Raw genomic sequence first — 24594 nt, 5'->3', positions numbered from 1 at the left:
GTAATCTGGCGAACCGAGCAACAGACGACGGACACGGCTAACTAGTGATTGGTTAGCTGGAGCGAAAAAGGCCAAGCGCAAAAAAGGGAGTGAATGGTCTGTTCATGCCGAGGCAGGTTTGACGCAGCGACTGGCAACCGCGTAAGGGGTAAACCCAGCCACCCCGAAGCAAGACAGAAAAGTGAGTGTATAGGCGTATAAGTGGACTGCCTCATGCCAAGACGGGAGGGTCGTAGCGTAGTATGTTGGAACTAAGCTATCGATGCCTCATGGCGTGGCAGAGGAGTGAAAGGGTGAGCATCCAAGTCAGTCTCGAAGAGTGAGTGTATAGGCATATAAGTGGACTGCCTCATGACAAGACGGGAGGGTCGTAGCGTAGTATGTTGGGACTTAGCTATCGATACCTCATGGCGTGGCAGAGGAGTGAAAGGGTGAGCATTCAAGTCAGTCTCACACGGTATGTTAAGGGTGAGCACAAAAGTCAGCCTCACATGGTATGGTAGAGGCTAGCACAAAAGTCAGCCTAGCAAGGAATGAAAAAGGTGAGCACACAAGTCAGCCTCGCATGGTATGTCAGAAGTGGGGCCTAAGAAAAATGTCCCAAATGGGAGGCCAGGGGGAGTGACAAAGGTACAATAGAGTGGCACGATTGAGAGTGAATCAGGTGATAGGGTGAGCACCCAAGTCAGCCTCACATGGTATGGGTGGGGCGAGCACAAAAGTAAGCTTAGCAAGGAATGAGTAAGGTGAGCACACAAGTCAGCCTCGCAAGGAACGAAAAAGGTGAGCACAAAAGTCAGCCTCATGTGGGAGTGTTTGAGAGTGAATCAAAGTGCGATTGAGAGAGCACCCAAGTAAGCCTCACACAGGACGTATGAATGCGTGAGTGAGAGTGAATGAGTACATTTAGTACAGCCATCCCCCCAGAAGTAATACCGAGAGGTAGTTCCTGGGAGGAATGATGGCGGAGCCCAATGGAATTTAGTAGGTATTAATGGCTGGTCACCATTCGAGCCCGACACGCCCCCAGTGCACCCCGTGTGGTAGATTGGACCCTACCAATAGCACGTGTACTGGGCTAGGACGTAAAGGTCTTCTCCATTGTAAAAAAAGGGGTGTAAAAGTGACGTGATCGTATTAAAAATTACGCTAATTACTGTGTTCTCTCCCTTTAGTTCAAGCATTCAATGTGAATAGCTAGTTGTCGCATGCGTAGAATAGTGTGTGCGGAAAGGAAACAGAAAGGTAAATGTGCTCGGAATAAAGTGTCATTGACCCTCACGCATGTGCTAATAACCCCGTTTGCAATAGCCAGACGGCACTCTTTTCTATTTCGCACAGCCAACGACGAACGAGAGAAGAAATAACAAACGAAAACCTTACACAACGAAGGATGAATTTGAGTCCGGCACCGTTACGAAACCGGAGGGAAGGGTGATCCTTCTATAAGTCGTTTCTTTCAACCGCCAGAAAAATCAACTAGCCGTTTCCGGCTTTCCGGAGTTACTACGGTTACATAGGAATTTAAACCGAACTAACGTACCGGGTATATTCCAGAATTAAAGACACATCGGCTTCGGTGATGACTGAATCCATTTTCACCAACTTGGCCTCTCTCACATCCTCTTTTACAGGTATAATCCCTTTCCCCTCCAACTGCATTCCGAAATATGTTATACGAAGACAACATTTAACAAATTTACATCATTAGGTGGATTAAAACATGTTTTTTTGGATCAATCGATACTAGCTTCCTTAATTTTCTCAATGTCGCCATGTCGAGTGATTTTCTATTGCTGCTTATTTTATCGACTTTCTAACTAATATAATAGTTAGTCTGGTAGGATCGCCAATGTAATATCTTGCTACGCGCAGGATGATTGATTGGAAGCCATTTGTTAGTACTACTGAGGAAATCACTCGGCACGGGACTTCCTTGTGTATGACTTACCTCTTCGAGACTCTACTGCACAATGACGCTGGCAAAGGACCATCGTGGCAGTGTCCAACATCCGCTGTGTAGTGGCAGTGGTGCCAGTATTGTAGGCGAGATAGCAGCCTACCGAGTGAGAGACTGAGGGGTGAGACACTGAAGTAAGTTATACCTCACACGGCAGGTTCGCTAGTGCAACGTTGGTCCAAGCATGCCGTGGCGACCAGCGACTGTTTCGCTCGCGCGTTGTTTTTCGCATGCCGGGTAACACAAAAAATCAAATATTTTAAAAACCTTATGCCTGCTCAAATTTTTTTCTTGGAATTGAAAGCTGATAATATATACATCATTTTACAACTTAAACGGTATGAATATCGCGTGAAGAAACCGATTAAAATTATGTTCGAAATTTTTTTTAAAAATAGTAGAAATAGTTAACATTTGTTAAACATTTTTTCGGCATTTTCTAGACTAAACATTTGTTAAATTACCACTGAAGTTTGATGCAATTCGAAATTAAACTTTGGCTGTAAAAAATATTACAAGAAAAGGTGTATAAATTTTCAAATAACCAAAACTATTATAAATATTTGGAATAACAAAATATTTCACGAAGATATTCACAGGTACCTAAAATTAAAACAAGTTTTGCAAAATTCATCACTTTGTGAAAACTGGGGGGGGGGAGCACTTCAGAAATTTTTACTCCTATTCAACCAATACATGAAATTTTAATGCGGTGCTAAACAATTTTCAATGTTCCGTTATGCAACTGGACGCACATAATCATTAATAATTTTTTTGTGAGTTAATAATAAGGATTATTTTACATCTCCAGTGCTGTAATTCTTCTAAAGATCTCACAATATCGTATTTCCGTATAAAAGAAGCTTCATATACAAGATATAGAGAGAGCGGTATCTCTCCTGACACGGCATCTCCTTTCACGGCATCTCTCCCGAAATTACCCTAGGCACTTTACGTGAAAGTATTCTGAACCAAATTCACAAATTCTTTTGCCACTTCTCAAAATCTGATGCACCAAAACAAGTCGGAAGCACACTTGATTCTTGCTATTTTTATTTGAGTGGCGTGATGATAACAGCAACGTGTGTGATTGTGAGTGTCTGGCTTCGAGATTCGGTGAGTGTCGTGGCACAATAGCAACAAGCTTTTTAACAGAAAATTGTTTTGCGATGCTCACACAACGTACAGGATGAATTGCAAAGTAAACTTAAGACGATATGAATAGTATTTTCATTTACGTAATGGCAATAAAACTGTGGAATTAGCGGTGGTTTAACTCAAAAAATAATCAAAATTAGACAGTAGAATAAAACACCTAACAATCCACTGGGTATACACTAAACCGAAAAAAAAAATTATTTGAACTCCCGGAGCGCAGCAGGGGTCATGTCAAATCAATCAGTATTTTTGTGGCCATGACGAACCTAGGACAAGTTTTTTTTAGAAAATTTTGGAAATAATAGTTCTAGTTCTGTTTTCTGTTGTTATTGTTTCCTTCGTTATTTTTTTCTTTTTTCGTAAAATTTTCCCATACCAAAAATTTGATATTTATCCTGATACCAATTTTTCATAAAATAAACTTGGTGTTATATGGCGGTCAGGTTCAGCAATATTCGTCAAATTTAGTAGATCCAGCCTGGTTAGTTTTCGCCACGAGTTTGACAATCTATTGTTCATCGTTTATTGCGCAAAGCCCTAGCAAATATTCCTCTCCGCGAGTAGAACAAAATAAATTGCCTGTTGAGATTCTTCTGAAGACGAAAACTATGAAGATCCTTCGCTTGGAATGCATGATGAAGAGGAACAGATAGAGCCAGAGGTTAGCTGACCAAATAAAAAGGTTAATTGAATAGCTAGTTGTCGCATGCGTAGAATAGTGTGTGCGGAAAGGATACAGAAAGGTAAATGTGCTCGGAATAAAGTGTCATTGACCCTCACGCATTCGTAACCCAACTTTGTACCGGGAAACAAGTGCTTTTTGTTCTCTCCGGTGTGGTTTAGTTTTTTCGGTGGTACGAAGGTGCTTGCTGTGGCAGAGGCTGCAGTAAAGCATTACTAATAAACAGTCCCGCGAGTGATAATTGTTACCTGCGATATCAGTTAAAGTAGTGCAGTGAAGTGCGTTATTAAACATTTTTCTTGCCTGAAAGACGGCTTTGTTTAGACGAGCTATATCAGCTCTACTGTGTGAAGGTCACGCGGGTGACGGATAAAAGAAACGAAGGATCAATTCACCTACCAGCTCGTCAGGAACCAACTGGTGAAGTTTTTCGTTTTTTACTTTTCTTATCGATTTTTTTCTTTTTATTGCTTTTGATTTTTTATTTTGATTTAAGTTAAACAGTGCGGTCGAGCGTGTTGCTCCCGCAACAAAATGGAACAAACAGAAGGATCACCCTCCGAAGAGGAATATTATGAAGAAGAACGTATATCTGATACTGAGACAGATAATGTTATGGTCGATCCACTTCCCCCACTTTCCCCCAATGTCTCACAGCCCCCCCGAGTCAAGGTTTACCAGGATGGATCCGCTGGTCCTTGGGTGGTATACTTTCGGCCCAAAAATAAACCGTTAAACAGCATAACTGTTGCACGGGAGCTGACAAAACGTTACTCGGCCGTAACCGAGATTAAAAAGGTTCAGTCAGATAAACTGCGCGTAGTCGTTACTGACTTGAAACAGGCCAATGATATCGTTAGCAATAGCCTCTTTACGCTGGAGTATCGCGTCTACATCCCTTCTCGTGATGTGGAGATCGACGGTGTGGTAAGTGATGCGGGTCTAACTGTCGATGATCTGATGAATGATGGGGCTGGCCGCTTTAAGGACCCTAACCTTCAATCAGTTAAGATTTTGGAGTGCAAGCAATTGCACTCAAAGTCCATCGAAGATGGTAATTACTATCCATCAGACTCGTTTCGCGTAACCTTCGCCGGATCTGCACTTCCGAGCTACGTTGAAGTGGGAGGAGCTCGTCTACCTGTACGCCTGTTTGTACCGCGGGTCATGAATTGTTCCAATTGCAAGCAGCTAGGTCACACGGCCACCTACTGTAGCAACAAGCAACGGTGCGGTAAATGTGGGGAACGCCATGCGGATGATACTTGCAGTAGGCCCGCTGAGAAGTGTGTTTACTGTGGGGAGAATCCGCATGCACTTTTGACATGCCCAACGTACAAACTTCGCGCGGATAAACTGAAGCGATCCGCCAAAGATCGCTCCAGACGCTCTTACGCAGAAATGCTTAAAAGAGCTGTTCCACTTATCTCCGAAAACCCATTCGCTCTCTTGCCAACTGACGATAACGCCTCTAACGACCCTTGCGAGGGGCATTCTTTGGCTCCGCTTGGAAACTCTAGGAAAAGACCTAATCAAAACTCACCTGAACTTCCTCGTAAGGGTCCTAGGTTGTCCCAAACAAGGGTACAAAATAAAAATAATTCATCAACTGGAAGTGCTGGTACAAATCCGAAGATAATACCTCCTGGTTTTGGGAAATTGAGATACAACCAGGAGTTCCCAGCACTCCCCGGGGCACCAAAAATCCCAAGTGCTCCAATTTTACAGTCAGAAACTCAACCTAAAACGGGATTCCTTAAATTTTCTGACATTGTGGACTGGATATTCACAGCTTTCAACATTACCGATCCTATGAAAAGCTTGCTGGTTGCTATTCTACCAACAGTAAGAACATTTTTAAAACAGTTGACTGAACAATGGCCCCTCCTTACAGCGATCGTATCCTTCGATGGCTAACTTATTAGACGGAATCAGGGATCTGATCACTGTTTTACAGTGGAACTGCAGAAGTATTATCCCCAAAATTGATTCATTAAAACACTTGCTAAATTACAATCATTGTGATGCATTTTCCCTATGTGAAACATGGCTAACTTCTAATATAAACCTCAACTTCCACGATTTTAACATTATCCGCTTGGATCGAGAAGACTCATATGGGGGGGTACTTTTAGGGATCAAAAAGTGCTACTCCTTCAATCGAATCAACCTCCCTTCGACGCCAGGCATTGAAGTTGTCGCTTGTCAAACAACAATCAAAGGCAAAGATCTTTGCATTGCTTCTATTTACATTCCTCCTCGGGCCATGATGGGATATCGAAGATTCTCCAACGTGATTGAACACCTTCCCTCGCCCCGCCTGCTTCTTGGAGACTTTAACTCTCACGGTACGGGGTGGGGCTGTCTATACGACGATAATCGATCTTCGACAATTCAAGACCTTTGTGACAACTTCAATATGACAATTCTGAACACAGGGGAAATGACACGAATTCCTAGACCACCTGCGCAAGCAAGTGCACTGGACATATCTTTATGCTCGACATCACTACGGTTAGATTGCAAGTGGAAGGTAATATCTGATCCCCACGGTAGTGACCACTTACCAATTGTAATTGCAATCACCACTGGTTCAAGACCATCGACACCAATCAATGTTCCCTATGACCTCACACGAAACATTGATTGGAAGAGCTACGCTGCTGAGATATCCAAAACTATCGATTCAACACAGATACTTCCCCCGGAGGAAGAATATAAGTTTTTGTCCAACTCGATTCTCGATAGCGCGATTCAAACTCAGACGAAACGAGTACCCGACGTGAACACCCAAAAACGTTCTCCCAACCCGTGGTGGGACAAAGAGTGCTCAGACGTGTACGCGGAGAAAGCTGCCGCGTATAAAACCTTCCGGAACGACGGGTTAGTTGCTAGTTATCGAGTGTACGCGATATTAGAAAAGCGAATGAAAAATTTAATGAAAGCTAAGAAACGCAGTTACTGGCGCCGGTTTGTCGACGGGTTAACAAGAGAAACATCGATGAGCACTCTTTGGGGCACGGCCCGACGTATGCGAAACCGAAACAGTACTAACGAGAGCGTGGAATATTCAAACCGTTGGATATTCGATTTCGCCAAGAAGGTTTGTCCGGATTCCGCCCCGGCACAGAAAATCTACCGCGCCGCGTCGCCTTACAATACCGCGAACGAAACACCGTTTACGATGGTGGAGTTCTCACTTGCTCTCTTATCATGTAACAATAAAGCCCCGGGGCCAGATAGAATTAAATTCAACTTATTGAAGAATCTGCCAGACTCTGCCAAAAGACGCTTGTTGAATTTATTTAATAGGTTTCTTGAGGGTAACATTGTCCCACATGACTGGAGACAGGTGAGGGTCATCGCCATCCAAAAACCAGGAAAACCAGCCTCCAACCACAATTCGTATCGTCCGATTGCAATGCTGTCCTGTATCCGGAAGTTGTTCGAGAAAATGATCCTGTTTCGGCTCGACAATTGGGTCGAAACAAATGGCTTACTGTCAGATACACAATTTGGCTTCCGCAAAGGCAAAGGGACGAACGATTGCCTTGCGTTGCTCTCAACAGAAATTCAAATGGCATATGCTAACAAAGAGCAGATGGCATCAGTATTCTTGGATATTAAGGGGGCTTTCGATTCAGTTTCGATCAACATACTTTATGAGAAGTTGCACCAGCATGGTCTTTCGCCAATTTTAAATAACTTTTTGCTAAACCTGTTGTCTGAAAAACAAATGCATTTCTCGCATGGCGATTTATCGACATCACGATTTAGCTACATGGGCCTTCCCCAGGGCTCATGTCTAAGCCCTCTCCTCTACAATTTTTACGTGAATGACATTGACGAATGTCTTGTCAATTCCTGCACGCTAAGGCAGCTTGCAGATGACGGTGTGGTCTCTATTACAGGTCCTAAAGCCGTCGACTTGCAAGGACCACTGCAAGATACCTTGGACAATTTGTCTGCATGGGCTCTCCAACTGGGTATCGAGTTCTCCACGGAGAAAACTGAGCTAGTCGTATTTTCTAGAAAGCGTGAACCAGCGCAACTACAGCTTCAATTAATGGATCAAACTATTGCTCAGGCTTCAACATTCAAATATCTCGGGGTATGGTTCGACTCTAAAGGTACCTGGGGATGTCACATTAGGTATCTGAAACAGAAGTGCCAACAAAGGATCAACTTTTTCCGTACAATAACTGGAACATGGTGGGGTGCCCATCCAGGAGACCTAATCAGGTTGTACCAAACAACGATATTATCAGTGTTGGAGTACGGATGTTTCTGCTTTCGCTCCGCTGCGAACATACACTTCATCAAACTGGAGCGAATCCAGTATCGTTGCTTGCGTATTGCCTTGGGTTGCATGCACTCGACCCATACGATGAGTCTCGAAGTGCTGGCGGGCGTTCTTCCGCTGAAAAATCGATTCTGGGACCTCTCATATCGATTGCTCATTCGATGCGATATTCTGAACCCATTGGTGATTGCAAATTGCGAAAGGCTTGTCGAGCTTAATTCTCAGACCCGATTCATGTCCTTGTACTTCGATTACATGGCACAGAACATCAATTCATCTACATATAACGTCAACCGTGCTCATCTCTTAGATACTTCTGATCCAACTGTATTTTTCGATACATCCATGAAGGAAGAGATTTGTGGAATTCCGGATCATATTCGCCCACAAGTGGTCCCAAATATTTTCTATAACAAATACCATCAAGTCGACTGCGCCAAAATGTTCTACACTGACGGATCAATTCTCGACGGGTCCACAGGCTTCGGTATCTTCAACGAAAATCTTGCTGCCTCATTCAAACTCAATGATCCTGCTTCAATTTACGTCGCAGAATTAGCTGCCATTCAGTATACTCTCGGGATCATTGACACCCTGCCCTCAGACCATTACTTCATCGTTTCGGATAGTCTCAGCTCCATTGAGGCCATCCGTGCGGCGAAGCCTGGAAAGCACTCACCGTATTTCCTGGGGAAAATACGGGAATATCTGAGTGCTTTATCTGAAAAATCTTACCAGATTACCTTGGTTTGGGTCCCGTCACATTGTTCTATTGCGGGCAATGAGAAGGCGGACTCTTTAGCCAAGGTGGGCGCATTAGAAGGCGACACTTACGAAAGACCAATTTGCTTCAACGAATTTTTCAGTATCTCTCGTCAGAGGACGCTCGATAGTTGGCAAACCTCATGGAGCAATGGGCATCTGGGACGGTGGCTACATTCCATTATCCCGAAGGTATCAACGAATGCTTGGTTTAAGGGGTTGGATGTGAACCGGGACTTTATTCGTACGATGTCAAGGATCATGTCCAACCATTACTCGTTTGACGCGCATCTCCGTCGTATAGGGCTTGCTGAAAATAATCATTGTGTTTGTGAGAACGGCTATCACGACATCGAGCATGTTGTTTGGCTGTGCTCAGAGTACTGTGTTGCCAGGTCCCAACTAATAGATTCCCTTCGGGCCCGAGGTAGATCACCCTATGTGCCAGTCCGGGACGTCCTGGCAAGCCGTGACCACCCCTATATTTTTCTTATCTATATCTTTTTGAAAACCATTGATGTCCAAGTTTAATACATTTTACCCTCTCTCATTCACAGTAGAATCGCACCAACCTATCCCTGTATCTACAATATGGCATTGCTTCACGAGTCTTCGGTGCACACTCTTCTTGATAACCGTCTATCCAGAACATCATGACATACCGCACATGCAGATGATATAGAGTGCCAATAATTATCCGAAATATCGACCCTCCCCTCGCCCCTGCGATTACAGGCTGGAAACTACAACACTACAACAAAGTGTGCATATCCGCCACAATGATCAATCAGCAAACGACGATGTCAATTACACAATATGTATCCCACTTCCTACCTTTTTCCTTTACTAACATAAGAGGGGAGCAAGCCGCCCCTAAATACGGCTTTCCCTTCCCCCACTAACATGTGACATGTAATATAAAAAAAAAAATGAATTATCGGCCTCGTTAAGCTACAGCATTTGGGCCTAAATAAACGTATTTTAAGATAAGATTGACCCTCACGCATGTGCTAATGACCCCGTTTGCAATAGCCAGACGGCACTCTTTTCTATTTCGCACAGCCAACGACGAACGAGAGAAGAAATAACAAACGAAAACCTTACACAACGAAGGATGAATTTGAGTCCGGCACCGTTACGAAACCGGAGGGAAGGGTGATCCTTCTATAAGTCGTTTCCTTCAACCGCTGGAAAAATGAATTAGCCGTTTCCGGCATACAGTAGCAGCTAACAACCAACAACCGCTGGTCAAAAATCGGCGAGACTGATCGATGCGATCGCCCGTTATTGAGTACCACCGCTTCGCAGAACGATCGAATGCAGCAGCAACCAACAGAAGCAGAAACTTGTATCGTTTTTGATAAATAAAAGAGGATGCCATAGTGATTTAAGCCGCTTTAGAAGTCGTCCACGGATGTCCACAATTGGGAACGGGTCCATGAAATAGGTTGTGTGTCGGCCATTATGTTCTAGTCCGCCATTTATGAACACCATACACAAGCCAATTAATTAGTCACCCGGGTGCAAAGCGATAGTTGTTGAGAGCGCTGGAACCGTAAGGTGACGTCACTGAATTTGGGATATTTTAAAGGAGAAGAAAGGCACTAGTAGGGAGAGAGAAACACGCAAGGTAGGCCTAGATATTTAAATTTAGAAACAAATGCAACACAAAATAGAAACATAAAATCTTCGTAATCCTCAACAGTTCTCAATGTGGTCAAAGAAATTTTGATTTGCAATTAGTGCTTAGGGCCAACAATATCAATCAATTTAGAACCCCGGTTGTTAAAAATTTCCATATGTGAAGAACGACCCGTAAAACTGGAACCAGAACTCCGATTCCAATGGAATTTAGGGATTCCATAGCTCTTATGTGAGACTAAATCGAGTCATGCATTTCTAAGAAGTAGATGAGAATTCAATTCAGTAACTTGACCACTTTCGCGTAGCTTCCTTTTCCGCTGAAGTTGTCCAAAATGGTCAATGTGGGTTTGATTGGGCATCAGTGAGCTGAAACTAAAAATCCAAGCAATGTAGAACAAATTTTATGACGTTTTGCATCTTTTAAGTAGCAAGCTAGTACCGATTTACATATGAATCTCTTGCGTGACCATACTCTTCAACCCGTATCTACGAACCCGAAAGTCGGAATTAAATGAAATTGAACATTGAAATTGAAATCGGCATAAACAGAACTTCCGCTCGAACGGGACATCACGTTTGATCAGTCGTTCGATCGAAACACAAAGTGTGTTTTAGTTTTAAGGGATTTGCGTCAAGCCGGCGCTAATCTATTCCGACAATAAGTTAGTGTCGGCTCCAAAAATATTTGAATATTTTAAAGACAAATTCTTTTTCAGTGTCTGGTATAAAATAATAAATAATAATGTTTAGAATAGTGTGGTTAGGGTCATATGAGCAAGCTTAGAGTTTTCCGATGACTTAATCTCCACCCGAATGAACAATCGTTGTCTGTTGTTGTTTCGGGAAGCACATCGACGCTCTGATTTTTTGCCTTTTTTGAGGTGATAAACTACTTTGTTGTTTTCGGACCCGCGAAATATTTAGTTGCTGACATCCAGATCATACGAGGCAGCAGTTAGTTTGGAATGATCCTAGCGAAAACGTCGGCAATTATAATGCAAAAGTGAACTGAAAACAGACTGCATCTATCACTCATTACTTGCCGGCTTTATGTTGTTGTATACCAACGAATACGTATTGCGATGAGCTGCCACAAGTGTTCTTTACCTATTGTTGGTGGTGAACTGTACGCGATGTGTGAGGGCCGATGTAAGCAAAGTTTCCACGCCCAGTGTGTTGAACTTGGTGAAATGAATATTTACAGCCTCAGCAAGAATTTAATATGGCTTTGTGACCAATGCTTGTGCTTTTTCCACAAGACGCGGTATGTGGTTCAGCCTTCCAGTCCACCAAAGCAGATTGAGGAGCAAATAAAATGCATGAACGATAAAATTACCCTAATATACAACACTCTCTCGTTGAACAAACAACCAAACTCTCATGCAGAACGTAACTCTACGCCAGTTTCGACTACGCGGAAAGCAATGGAATCGAAAGTAAGCAGTATTCGCCGATCTGTTGTTCCAGATCTGACCGACTCGCTGCAGGAAGGAAAAAAGTTCGCTCTATTCCTTACAAACATTGATGGGTGTGCAACTGAAAATGATGTTAGCTGTATGGTATCTGAGTCGCTAAGCCTTACTGAGGTCGATGAGGTGGAAGTTAAAAAGTTAGAACCCAAATGGAAGAACTGAGAAACTTTTGACTTTGCATCATTTAAAGTCGCCGTATGCGAGAAATGGAAACCGGTAGCAATGAAAAATTCTACTTGGCCTCCGGGAGTGAAACACCGAGAATTCATCAGTTTACGCAACTCAACATGGAAACCTGCCTATTGGGAATCAACTCGCTTATAATTCTAGGCAACAAGTGAAATGTTTTTCTTATTGTGCTGATTTGTTTTGAATGAATTGTAACTTCGTTAATGTTGTTAATGTTTACAATATGTTGTAGAATATTATTAAATTTTTTTCACTGTTTGTCTGTTGAATATGATACCAACTGGAGCTCTCGAAAGACTGTTGAAATACACGTAAGATTTCCAAGCATAGATATAATTTACTCATAAGAAATATATAGTTTTAAAAATCGTCTGTACGGTGTATACCGAAGATATGAAAATAAAATTAAAAATTAAAATTATCTTATACTGCTAGAGTCAGGATAATTTGGCATTTATAAAATGTGAATAACCAGAATTACTTAGCACTTTACGCTGTCGGAACCGACAAAAAGTTGTCACGGAGTATACAGGATAGTATATAAACAATTAATATTTGTATAATGTAGTCTACAATTTGATTGACGAATAAATAAATAAATAAATAAATGCTCCCATAATAAGCATTTGCGAAGTAGAAACTCTTGAACGAGCTAGTTTTTCGTTACTCGCAAATTGGCTGCTGGAGTTTTTTATTTGTAAAACTATCGTGCTTGCCTCAGTCAACGCGCCATATAGCAGCGTGTGCTGATAGAGAACGATGTCGGCAGCCTTCACTCCAGGCTACTGAATGCGATAAAAACGCAACTAATAATTTTTCCAACTAAGCCAACACCTTCTTCATCTTCTAAACCAAGCAGTCATATTTTAAATTTATTGGTTTACTTTGAAGGAATTCAAGCAAAATGCAACAAATATACGGTTTATTGGGCATCTGCCTAAAGAACAAACTATTAATTTATATAAAATGTTTAAACCTGCAATACTATAGCAGAGCCAATATAGAGAAGTTTTTGTGCAACCAGAAAGAAAACGATTCAGAGGAATTAGGAAAAATTTCTGAAAATAATTTTGAAGCGTCCTCCCTGGTTTAGCACAAATGAGTTGCACAGACTCGCAAACATAGAAACGTTAGAAATTATGATGACAGATGAACAGTATTATAAGCAATTTCCGACAAAAACCGTTGCAAAAATCAATTGCAACGATTGGCAACAATTGTTAATTTTAAACAGTACTTACCGTGTGATACTTATGTAAGTAATCTCGATTCGGACTAGTTGGTGTACTTCTCCCACTCATCGGAGGACTTTGCCTTTCTATAGATCGACCTCTCGCTAGTAAGTTCATGTGCTCCAAACTTCCAACGCGTGATTCCAACTCCTCAGCGCGAGCCTCAGTTGATTGTTTTTCTTCTTGAATAATACTGTGAAAAGGTATATAAATAAATAGGAATATCACATATCAAATGAATCAATGCTAATTATACTTCATCGATTTATTGGATATTTCTTTAAATAGATAACGAAAAATATCGAAATTTTAAACGAATAGATCAAATAGAGCGAATAATATGACGGAAATTAGTTATGGAATTTGCGTTTCGACTACGTCTCATAAGAATCCGACACTAACTTAGCGACAGAACTAAGCTAGCGCCGGAGTGAGTTAGTACCAAAAAACCTATTTTAATCAACTTAGTGGTACAATATAACATTGTGGAAATATCTATTACATTTTTATTCCTCTTGGTAAATATATATGAGTGCACGACTGCCACGAACCTGATAAGCACCATGTCGACGCTGACACTCTTGAAATAAACAAATATATAATATTTAATTAGCTTTGTTGTGGCACAGCATCTTCTCTGGCCGTACCCCGAACTTGTCAGTTAGTTTAGCATAAAATATGGAGGTGTAAAAGTAGATGGATAGGTAGTGTCATCGATTATGTGTACAATAGTATGGCTGCACAGTCTCATTGATTGTTGGCCGTAGTGCCAGAGTTAAGGATATTGAATCGATAGATATAAGACATCTGGCAACAAGGTTAGTCAATTCGGTTGGTTGTTTTTATTTCTCTGTGCTAATATTGTGTTTTTATCGTTTTTTCGGATTTATTCGTTGTGGATTATTTCATATCCGACGTATTTTTCATCACTGCATCGGTGTGGCTTGGAGTACAACGTTGTTTGTTAAATTACATAGACAAATCGCCAAAAACTGCACCGCATTCGCTCTGTGTTGAGATCGTACGCAAAAAAGAAATGGAGTCTTTTTGTTGTGCTTGTACTCGCAGTATTGACGAGGCAGATGAAATAGTTTGCAATGGCTTTTGTAAATCATCTTTCCACCTCAAATGTGCTCACCAGTCAGCGGAAATTCGTGACGCTGTATCTGGATGTTCACAATTGTTTTGGATGTGCAAAGCTTGTACAAAAATGATGGCAAATGCTTGTTTTCGTCAAGTTATTGTATCGACAAACAACGCAATGCAGTCAATGGTTGAAGAGCAAAACAAGGTGCTGGACGAACTGAGGAATGAAGCTGCACTCAACACCACGAAAATCAATACAATACTTCAGCGAACGCCCTTTCCCACCACACCACGTAGAACACAACTAAACCCAAATTCACGCAAGAGACCACGGCTATTAATCCCGGATGAACCACCGCACCGCGATAACATTTTTGAAGGTACTAAAGATATTGAACCGGACGACGCTATACCATTGGTGGCAGCTAAAAAGGATAAACAGTTTTGGCTGTACTTATCTGGTTTCGATCCTCAGGCAACAGTGCATCAAATCGAAAAGCTGATCAGGAACAATTTGAAAACAGACACAGCTGTGAACGTTGTTAAACTTGTACCTAAAGGCAGAACACTTGATGAACTTTCATTCGTATCGTTCAAAGCTGGTATTGATTTGCAGCTGAAAGATTTATCCCTATCCAAATCAACATGGCAGAAGGGAATTGTTTTCCGACCATTTGATTTCCAGTCCTCGTCGAACACACGTAATATTTTTCGCTTCTTGCCAACACCAGCAGACACTAAATCACAATAAGCCACTCTTCGCACGTTCCTACTGTCACACAGAAAGTTCTACTGATGCTCAAGAATTACCAGCGGATTTAACATGCATCCGCACACCTCCGTCTGCACATTAGTTTTCTGCTACCAACTCCAACAGACGTTGTCCGAATCGTGAAAAAAGTTACCGTCCAATCTCGCTTTATTATCAGAACACTCGTGGAATCCGGACGAAGACAAATTTATTACTATTAAATATTTCTCAGTGCGATTATGACGTTATTGCCTTTACTGAAACTTGGCTGAATAACGACGTTTCAAACTCTGAGCTAGCTCTGAACTATACTATTTACCGTTGTGATAGAAACCCCCAAACCAGCCAGCACAGACGAGGAGGGGGGGTCGTGATAGCAGTAAAAAACGGCCTTCAGAGCTCTGCTATTTGTATTGCTGACTGTGATCAATTGGAGCAAATTATCGTTCGCATCTCATCACCAAACTTTGATATGATAGTGTGCTGTATATATCTGCCGCCCAACAGTGAGCCCCTGTTGTACGAGCAACATGCAATATGTGTGAAAAAATTAATTGATCTTGCGGGTGATCGGGGTGTGGTTTTGACTGTTGGGGATTATAATCTCCCTCAATTACGTTGGATGTCAGATGAAAATTTGAACTGTATGATACCGGTAAATGCTTCATCTGAATAGGAAATATCCTTGGTTGAGTCGGTTTTGGCAAACGGAATGTCTCAGATAAACGATCTCGAAAACGTAAACGCAAGACTTCTTGACTTAGCGTTCATTAGTGACACTGATTGTGTTGAATTGTGTTGGTATTGTTGTTGATTCCCTTGGCTTTGATTTTACCCGCTGTGATTTCGAGAGAATCAACACATTGTTCGCCGAAGTTCATTGGGAGGAATTTCTTGTTGGTTGCAGTGTTAATGAAGCTGTGACAAATATGTATGACATTTCGTGATGTTGTTCCTGTGAAGCGACCTCGTCGTCCGCGTGGTAAAAAGCAGCCTTGGTGGAATAACGAGCTACAGAATCTACGGAACCGTCTTCGCAAGGTTAGGAAACGATACTTTCGCTGGAGAGATGATCGGCACAAAGCTGAGCTGCATGCCATTGAGAGCGAATATAACTCTTTGCTTGCGCATTGCTTTCGTTGCTATATTCATCGCACGGAGGAGAACCTGAAGCAGGATCCAAATTCATTTTGGTCATTTGTAAGAAGCCGTAAGCAGTCGTCCGGAATCCCACAACGTGTTAGTTACAACGCAATTACAGCCGAGTCCCCGATTGAATCGGCAAATCTATTCTCATCCTTTTTTCAAAGTGTGCAAAGTAATAACCGACCACCTTTTTCTGAAGCATATTTGAATAGTCTGCCGTTGTTCGATTTGAATATGTCGCTATTCAATTTCTCGCCGCGTGATGTGGAGCTGAAGTTGCAGTCTATTGATGGTTCTAAGGGTGCTGGTCCGGATGGCTTACCGCCTATCTTCTTCAAGAGCTGTGCTGTAACGTTGGCTGTTCCTGCGAGTATAATTTTCAACAGGTCATTGTCCGAAGGAATTTTCCCGAGTGTCTGGAAGACAGCATCTGTTACACCGATCCACAAGGCAGGTAGCATCCACGATGTTGAAAATTATCGAGCCATTTCAATTTTGAGCTGCTTACCGAAAATTTTTGAAAGCCTCGTTCATGATTTGCTGTACCCGAAGGTTCACCACATCATTTCCGAGTGGCAGCATGGATTTGTGAAAAAACGTTCGACGAGTACTAATCTTATGGCGTACGTTTCGTCACTTAGTAGCGCGCTTGGAAAACGTCAGTAGGTTGATGCCGTTTACGTTGATTTTGCAAAAGCGTTCGATAGGGTGCCTCATTTGTTAATCGTGGCCAAATTTGAGCGCATGGGACTTCCTGAGTGGTTGACACGGTGGATAATGTCATACCTCACCGAGCGTAGTGCATTTGTGCGCATAGATGAAACGAGATCATCTCCGTTTGTGATAGAGTCGGGTGTGCCTCAGGGTAGTCATTTGGGCCCGCTACTGTTTATTTTATTCGTAAACGATTTGTGCTCCGCTATACAGTCTCCTAAGTATATGTTTGCTGATGATCTGAAATTATTCCGTGTAATTGCGTCGGCAGTCGATTGCTGTGCTATTCAAGCTGATATTGATATGCTGCTAAATTGGTGTACTCATAACGGGATGGAAGTAAATGTGCAAAAGTGCAATGTGATATCGTTCTGTCGAAACAGGCACGTCTTGACATTTGATTATAGAATGGCAGAAAGCAGTATCAACCGAGTTAATACGATAAAGGACCTAGGCATTCTCATCGATAACAAACTAAATTTCGCGCAGCACATTGCAATGACTGCAGCCAAGGCCTATGCCGTGCTGGGGTTCATTAAACGAAACAAGCAGCAATTCAGCGATATTTATTGCCAAAAACGCTATTTTTTGCACTCGTGCGTAGCATCCTAGAGTACGGCGTGCTTGTGTGGGCACCCTATCATGCTGTTCAAATTAATCGCATCGAACGAATTCAGCGTCACTTTGTTCGTTACGCTCTGCGGTTACTACCTTGGACTGATCCTATTCGTCTACCGCCCTATGAACATCGATGCAATCTTCTACGTTTGCCAACTCTTGCAAGTCGGAGGATAATGCTGCAACGGCTCTTCGTGTTCGATCTTCTGGAAAACAATATAGATAGCCCGGAGTTGCTGAGCCAGCTCCGATTCAACGTACCACCTAGACCGACCAGACAAACTGATTTCTTTCGGTTACCGATGTATCGTACTCTTTTTTCACAGAACAATCCGTTCAATGTATGCTGTCGTAATTTTAATGATGTAGCTGACAAGTATGATTTTAACATTACTAAGACTACCTTTAAACATAGAATTATTATTAATTAAGGAACTGTCTGTACGAGAAAATCGAAGACCAGTATAAATAAATAAATAAATAAATAAATAAAAGACGAAAAATAATTATAGGTAGTCGATATCCGACCACCGCTGAATGCGGTCGGTTCTGCACTTAGTGATAAGTCAAAGTGTCAAGTTCTTACTTACCTGTTGCTAATCCATTACTTACCTGCTACCGTTGATACCATCCGACGAGTGACCCGCAATGAGAATGACCCGGAAACTACGTACTTAAATTTAGCTTCTCGACCCCCTGACTAATCTCGGAAAGGACGAACCGCTCATCTACAACGTAGGGCATAATCATTGGACGCATATGGTGCCGTGACCAGGATCCGTTGATCGAGAATTACAGCAAGTTCAAATGTTTCAACCTGGCCGTACTCTATCCATTGTTGTAAGTTGTAAGCATTCCGCTATTGTATCCAGAAGATGGCTGCCAACGCTATTGTCCAGTCCTTCGTTGTTATATCATCCACCGCTGGATTTTGATGAGAACGCAAGCCTCGGACTCGTGCAGTCAGGCTAGGGTCGCCTCATCCGAGGGACCACCCGTTCCCGCGTCTCTCAATTATAAAATCAGCACTCATTTGAATCGAAAAACAATCAACGTACGGTCATCACCTACCTGTGAATTTATAAGATCCTAATCCGAATCCGATCCGACTTCGACTGAAGGATTTGCAGCATTTGAAGAATTACTCCAGTTGTTCCAGTTGATACAGCAAATGAAACCGTTAACCTACTCCATGTCAACATTCAGAGATAAGCAGTCCTGTGATGTATGGAGTTCTATTGTGTCCTATAATATACAAGCCACTGCTACATAACACAAATTTACCTTGGTTCTACTGCAAGAAGGAATGCAGTCTGTCAATTTCAACCGAAACAGATGTCATTGTCATTTATTCGGAGAACATCACCAACAAAGTACCGTCCAGCAATACCGTCATGCCAACGCCATTGCGCAATCCTTCATTGTTAGTGTCATCCATCGCTGTACTTCTAATGAGAACGCAAGCCTCGGACTCGTGCAGTCAGGCTAGGGTCGCCTCGTCCAAGGGACCACCGGTTCTCGCGTCTCTCAAATATGAAATCACTACTCATTCGGACCGAAGGACTATTAGGGCACCGTATTTTACCTGTGAATGCTAGAATCCAATCTATTTTCCTGGCCGTATCCTGCCACGGCTAAGAAGTCCGTGGCATTCGAGGATCATTCAGTTTGTTCTCCATCATCCAGTTAATCCAGTGTAGCAAATGAAATCGTCGTTCCTTCAACATATTTCATTTCAACGAAACCCGAGTTAAACAAATATGAAGAAGTGGACTGCTTCCATCCCTACAGCTGCAAAGTTTTATTTATAAACGATCACTAGGTTTACTGTGCAAGCCTGAACACAATATTCCATTTCCCTACAAACTTTATTAAATAACAACAAATTGCTATTCGTCAACGCAACTGACCAAGTGCCGTCCAGCAATTCCGCAATGTCGGAGGAATACGTTTAATTTCGCAATGTGACATTGGACATATTTTGCAGTATCTATAGGTAGAAAAATATAAAACCTTCGGTTTTAGTGGGGGACGATGTTGTGGCACTGCATCTTCTCTGGCCGTACCCCGAACTTGTCAGTTAGTTTAGCATAAAATATGGAGGTGTAAAAGTAGATGGATAGGTAGTGTCATCGATTATGTGTACAATAGTATGGCTGCACAGTCTCATTGATTGTTGGCCGTGATGCCAGACGAAAAATAATTATAGGTAGTCGATATCCGACCACCGCTGAATGCGGTTGGTTCTGCACTTAGTGATAAGCTTAAATAAAGAGAATAGTCAAAGTGTCAAGTTCTTACTTACCTGTTGCTAATCCATTACTTACCTGCTACCGTTGATACCATCCGACGAGTGACCCGCAATGAGAATGACCCGGAAACTACGTACTTAAATTTAGCTTCTCGACCCCCTGACCAATCCCGGAAAGGACGAACCGCTCATCTACAACGTAGGGCATAATCATTGGACGCATCAAGCTTAATTAGCGTGAGTTCAAAGTTGTCTTCATTTTGACATATTTTAAAATGCGGGGTGGTGGGTGAGAGTAGGAGCATAATGAGTGGGAGGGGAGGATGCGTTGGGAACAACTTTACATATTTTGGTATACAGCTGGATGAAGGAGATATGAGGTAGGTCTGAGATGAGGTGGTCAGTGAGTTGGGGAGAAGTACGGGGTTGGCCGTTTTAGAGACCGCTTACTTCAGCCAGTGAAAATACTTGAGTGCAAGCGTTTGCACTCAGTAGTAGTTGCGGCGGATGGTTCAAAAACATATCCCCAATCAAACTCTTATTGGGTGACCTTCGCTGGTACCACTTTGCCGAACTACATCCTCTTATACAAAATTCGTCTGCCTGTGCGTCTGTTTGTACCGCGGGTCATGAATTGCATAAAGTGTAAACAATTGGGTCACACAGCCACCCATTGTAGCAATAAGGCCCGCTGTGGAAAATGCAAAGAGAATCATCTAGATCAGAGATTTTCAACCGGGGGTGAATTCACTCCCAGGGGTAAATTAGACGAATGTAGGGGGATAAATTATGCGGGACTAATTTTAACTTATTATCCAACATTCCCCGTCGGATGTTTGTCTTTATATATTCATCCTCATTCTGCATTACGACGGATCGCGTTTTCGAACGATTTTGATTTGCATTCTCAATAACGACAGTAAAAGCAAACGGGAGCCTGCTTCGATAGAACCACATTCGTTCGAAAATGCAATCCGTCGTAATGCAGAATAAGGCTGATTGTTTCAGTGTGTCAAGAATTGAGATGCTTACTAAGGGTGCTCAGCAACAGGTTCCGGATTGTAAAATTATGGTTTTCATCCAATTGAAAATCATTTTTTTCTGACAGGGTAATGATGTTCAATAATATTCAGAAAGGGGTACATCCTGGGGATCAGTATTCGGAAAGGGGGACTTGGAACGAAAAAGGTTGAAAACCACTGATCTAGATGATTCGTGCAGTAAGAAAGCCGAAAAGTTATCTTACTGTGCGAAGAGTCTGCATGATATCTCGGCATGTCCCGCGTACAAACTACGCGGGGATAAACTGAAACGTTCCCTTGCGGGACGATCCAAACATTCTTTCGCAGAAACGCTACAGAAAGCTACGCCACCATCCTCAACAAACATCTATGCTCACTTGCCTCCTGACGAGGGCGAGGTTGGTGACCCACAAGAGGGAACATCTACTAGGGTGCCTAGAAGTTATAGGAAGAGGAGGAACATTTCCTCTCCTAAAGTTCCTTGCTAAGGCCAGAAGGTGTCCCTTGACAGGGCTCCGAAAGTGACATCTATTGGAAGTGTTGCAACCAAACCGAAACAAATAGCTCCTGGTCTCGGAGGATTAAGCTCAGAGAAGGAGTTTCCAGCACTTCCAGGAACATCAAAAATCCCAAGTGTTCCTTTGTTTCAGTTCGAGAATAATCACAGCACTGAAATTATCAAACTCTCGGACATTGTGGACTGGATAATAAAAACTTTCAACAATACTGATCCTATTAAAAGTCTTATGTTAGCTTTTCTCCCTACAGTGAGAACATTTTTGAAGCAGTTGACTGCTAAATGGCCCCTCCTTTCAGCGATTGTATCCTTCGATGACTAACTCATCGAACGAGGTCACGGATTTCATCACTGTTCTACAGTGAAATTGCAGAAGTATCATCCCGAAATTCGATTCCTTCAAAATTTTAATAAATAGTTTGAGTTGCGATGCATTTGCATTATGTGAAACTTGGTTAACTTCCGATATAGATCTCAACTTCCACGACTTTAGTATTATTCGCCTGGATCGAGACACCCCCCATGGAGGAGTGCTTTTGGGGATCAAAAAGTGCTATTCCTTCTACAGAATTAACCTTTCCTCTATAACTGGTATTGAAGTTGGCGCTTGTCAAGTAACAACCAAAGGCAAAACCTTTGCATAGCTTCCATATATATTCCCTCCAACACCGCGGTTGGGCACCGACGGCTACAAGACATCTTAGAATTCCTGCCAGCACCGCGACTAGTTTTGGGAGACTTTAACTCTTACGGTACAGCATGGGGTTGCCTCTATGATGATAACCGGTCTTCCTTAATTCACGATCTTTGCGATAACTTCAATTTGACAATTTTAAACACGGGTGAAATGACACAGATTCCTGCTCCTCCAGCGCGCCCGAGCTCCTTAGACTTGTCCGTTTGCTCAACATCGCTGCGGTTAAATTGCACGTGGAAGGTAATTCCTGATCCCCACGGCAGCGATCATCTGCCGATCATAGTCTCAATCAATAACGGTTCAAGGCCATTGAAATCAATCAATATTTCGTATGACCTCACACGAAATATCGATTGGAAGAGCTATGCTGCCGCGATATCCGACAACATCGAATCTACCCAAGAACTTCCTCCGGAGGAAGAGTACAGCTTTTGGCTGGCTTGATTCTCGACAGCGCGAATCAAGCTCAGACTAAGCCAGTACCCAACGCGAACGCACAAAAGCGCTCGCCTAATCCGTGGTGGGACAAAGAATGTACGCGGAGAAGGCCGCCGCGTATAAGAGTTTCCGGGATGACGGGTTACCCGCTAGCTATCCACAATATACGACGTTAGAAACGCAAATGAAGAGTTTGATGAAAGCCAAGAAACGTAGTTACTGGCGCCGGTTCGTTGACGGACTTAAGAGATAAATATCGAGGAGCACTCTTTGGGGCACGGCCCGGCGTTTGCGAAACCGAAATAGTACTAACGAGAGTGCAGAATATTCAAACCGTTGGATATTCGATTTCGTCAAGAAGGTTTGTCCGGATTCCGCCCAGGCACAAAAGATCTACCGCACCGCGTCCCCTCACGATAACGCGACCGAAACACCTTTTTCGATGGTGGAGTTCTCACTTGCTCTCTTGTCGTGTAAAAATAAAGTTCCAGGGCCAGACAGAATCAAATTCAACTTGTTGAAAAATCTACCAGACTCTGCCAAGAGACGCTTGTTGAACTTATTTAATAAGTTTATTGAGGCTAACATTGTCCCACACAATTGGAGACAAGTGAAGGTCATCACCATCCAAAAACCAGGAAAACCAGCCTCCGACCACAATTCGTATCGTCCGATCGCAATGCTATCCTGTATCCGGAAGTTGTTCGAGAAAATGATCCTATTCCGCCTCGACAATTCGGTCGAAACAAATGGCTTACTGTCAGATACACAATTTGGCTTTCGCAAAGGCAAAGGGATTGTTTTGCGTTGCTCTCAACCGAAATTCAAATGGCCTATGCTAGCAAAGAGCAGATGGCATCAGTGTTCCTAGGTGTTAAGGGGGGTTTGGTTCAGTTTCGATCAACATTCTTTCAGAGAAGCTGCACCAGCATGGTCTTTCAGCGACTTTAAACAACTTTTTACTAAACTTGTTGTCGGAAAAGCACATGCATTTTTCGCATGGTGACTTATCGACATCACGATTTAGTTACAATGGCCTTCCTCAGGGCTCATGTCTAAGCCCTCTGTTATGCAATTTCTATGTCAACGACATTGATGAATGTCTTGACAATTCCTTCACGTTAAGGCAACTTGCGGACGATGGCGTGGTGTCTGTTACGGGACCCAAAGCTGTCGATCTACAAGGACCATTACAGAATACCTTGGACAATTTGTCTGCTTGGGCTTTTAAGCCGGGTATCGATTTCTCCACGGAGAAAACTGAGCTAGTTGTATTTTCTAGGAAGCGTGAACCAGCACAATTCTGGGCATGCACCGAGTACAGTTCCGCCACGTCTGGGCAAATGGATACCCTGCGGGCCCGAGGAAGACGAACCAATGTCCCGGTTCGAGATGTGCTGGAAAGTCGCGATATCCTCTATATGTCCCTGGTTTACGCTCTCTTCCACCTGTACCATACACACACAAAGATTGATGCGACTCCTAGGCGACACAAAACATCTCTATCGAATGAGCCAACAAACACGGGACCTACAATACGAACATCAAACGCGCAACTCGAAGTGTTTCCAATCCACATCTGAGCCGTACTACGAAATCGAAAGCTCTGCCATCTTGAGGAGGACCACCCAGCGTGTCAGTACATGATTCTTCCTGATGAAGGCCACCCGAGTCTGTAATCTATGCCGTTGATCTCTCGATGCATGAAACTGAATGTTTATAAATTTCTCCCCCTGTCATCTTTGTCCACCCTCCCTCCCCTGACTCTCATACCTTGAACCATAACCCCTACCCCCCCCCCCCCCCCAAATATCTTTGCGTCCTTGTTGAAAATGCTCAACTCTACTACCACATAAAACTAACTTTAATTAATCTCCCTGTTCAATTGTTGAGTTAGTTAGTTAATTGGGCAGCAGAAAAAAGTAATGACGTGGTAAGCGTTAATTGCGCAG

General features: G+C 42.7%; 1 protein-coding gene across 1 annotated transcript in view; it reads right to left on the bottom strand.

The window, feature by feature from the left end:
• LOC131680264 (liprin-alpha-1-like) overlaps nt 1–24594 on the bottom strand; it is a 1110500-nt gene that overhangs the window by 1047759 nt on the left and 38147 nt on the right. Inside the window, exon 2 of the mRNA XM_058960981.1 lies at nt 13412–13595. Within this exon, the coding sequence (XP_058816964.1) occupies nt 13412–13595 (184 nt within the window). The remainder of the gene's footprint in view (nt 1–13411; nt 13596–24594) is intronic.

The sequence above is a fragment of the Topomyia yanbarensis genome, chromosome 2 (genome assembly GCF_030247195.1).
Source record: "Topomyia yanbarensis strain Yona2022 chromosome 2, ASM3024719v1, whole genome shotgun sequence".
Classification (NCBI taxonomy): domain Eukaryota; kingdom Metazoa; phylum Arthropoda; class Insecta; order Diptera; family Culicidae; genus Topomyia; species Topomyia yanbarensis.
This window is presented reverse-complemented; position numbering and strand designations above follow the sequence as displayed.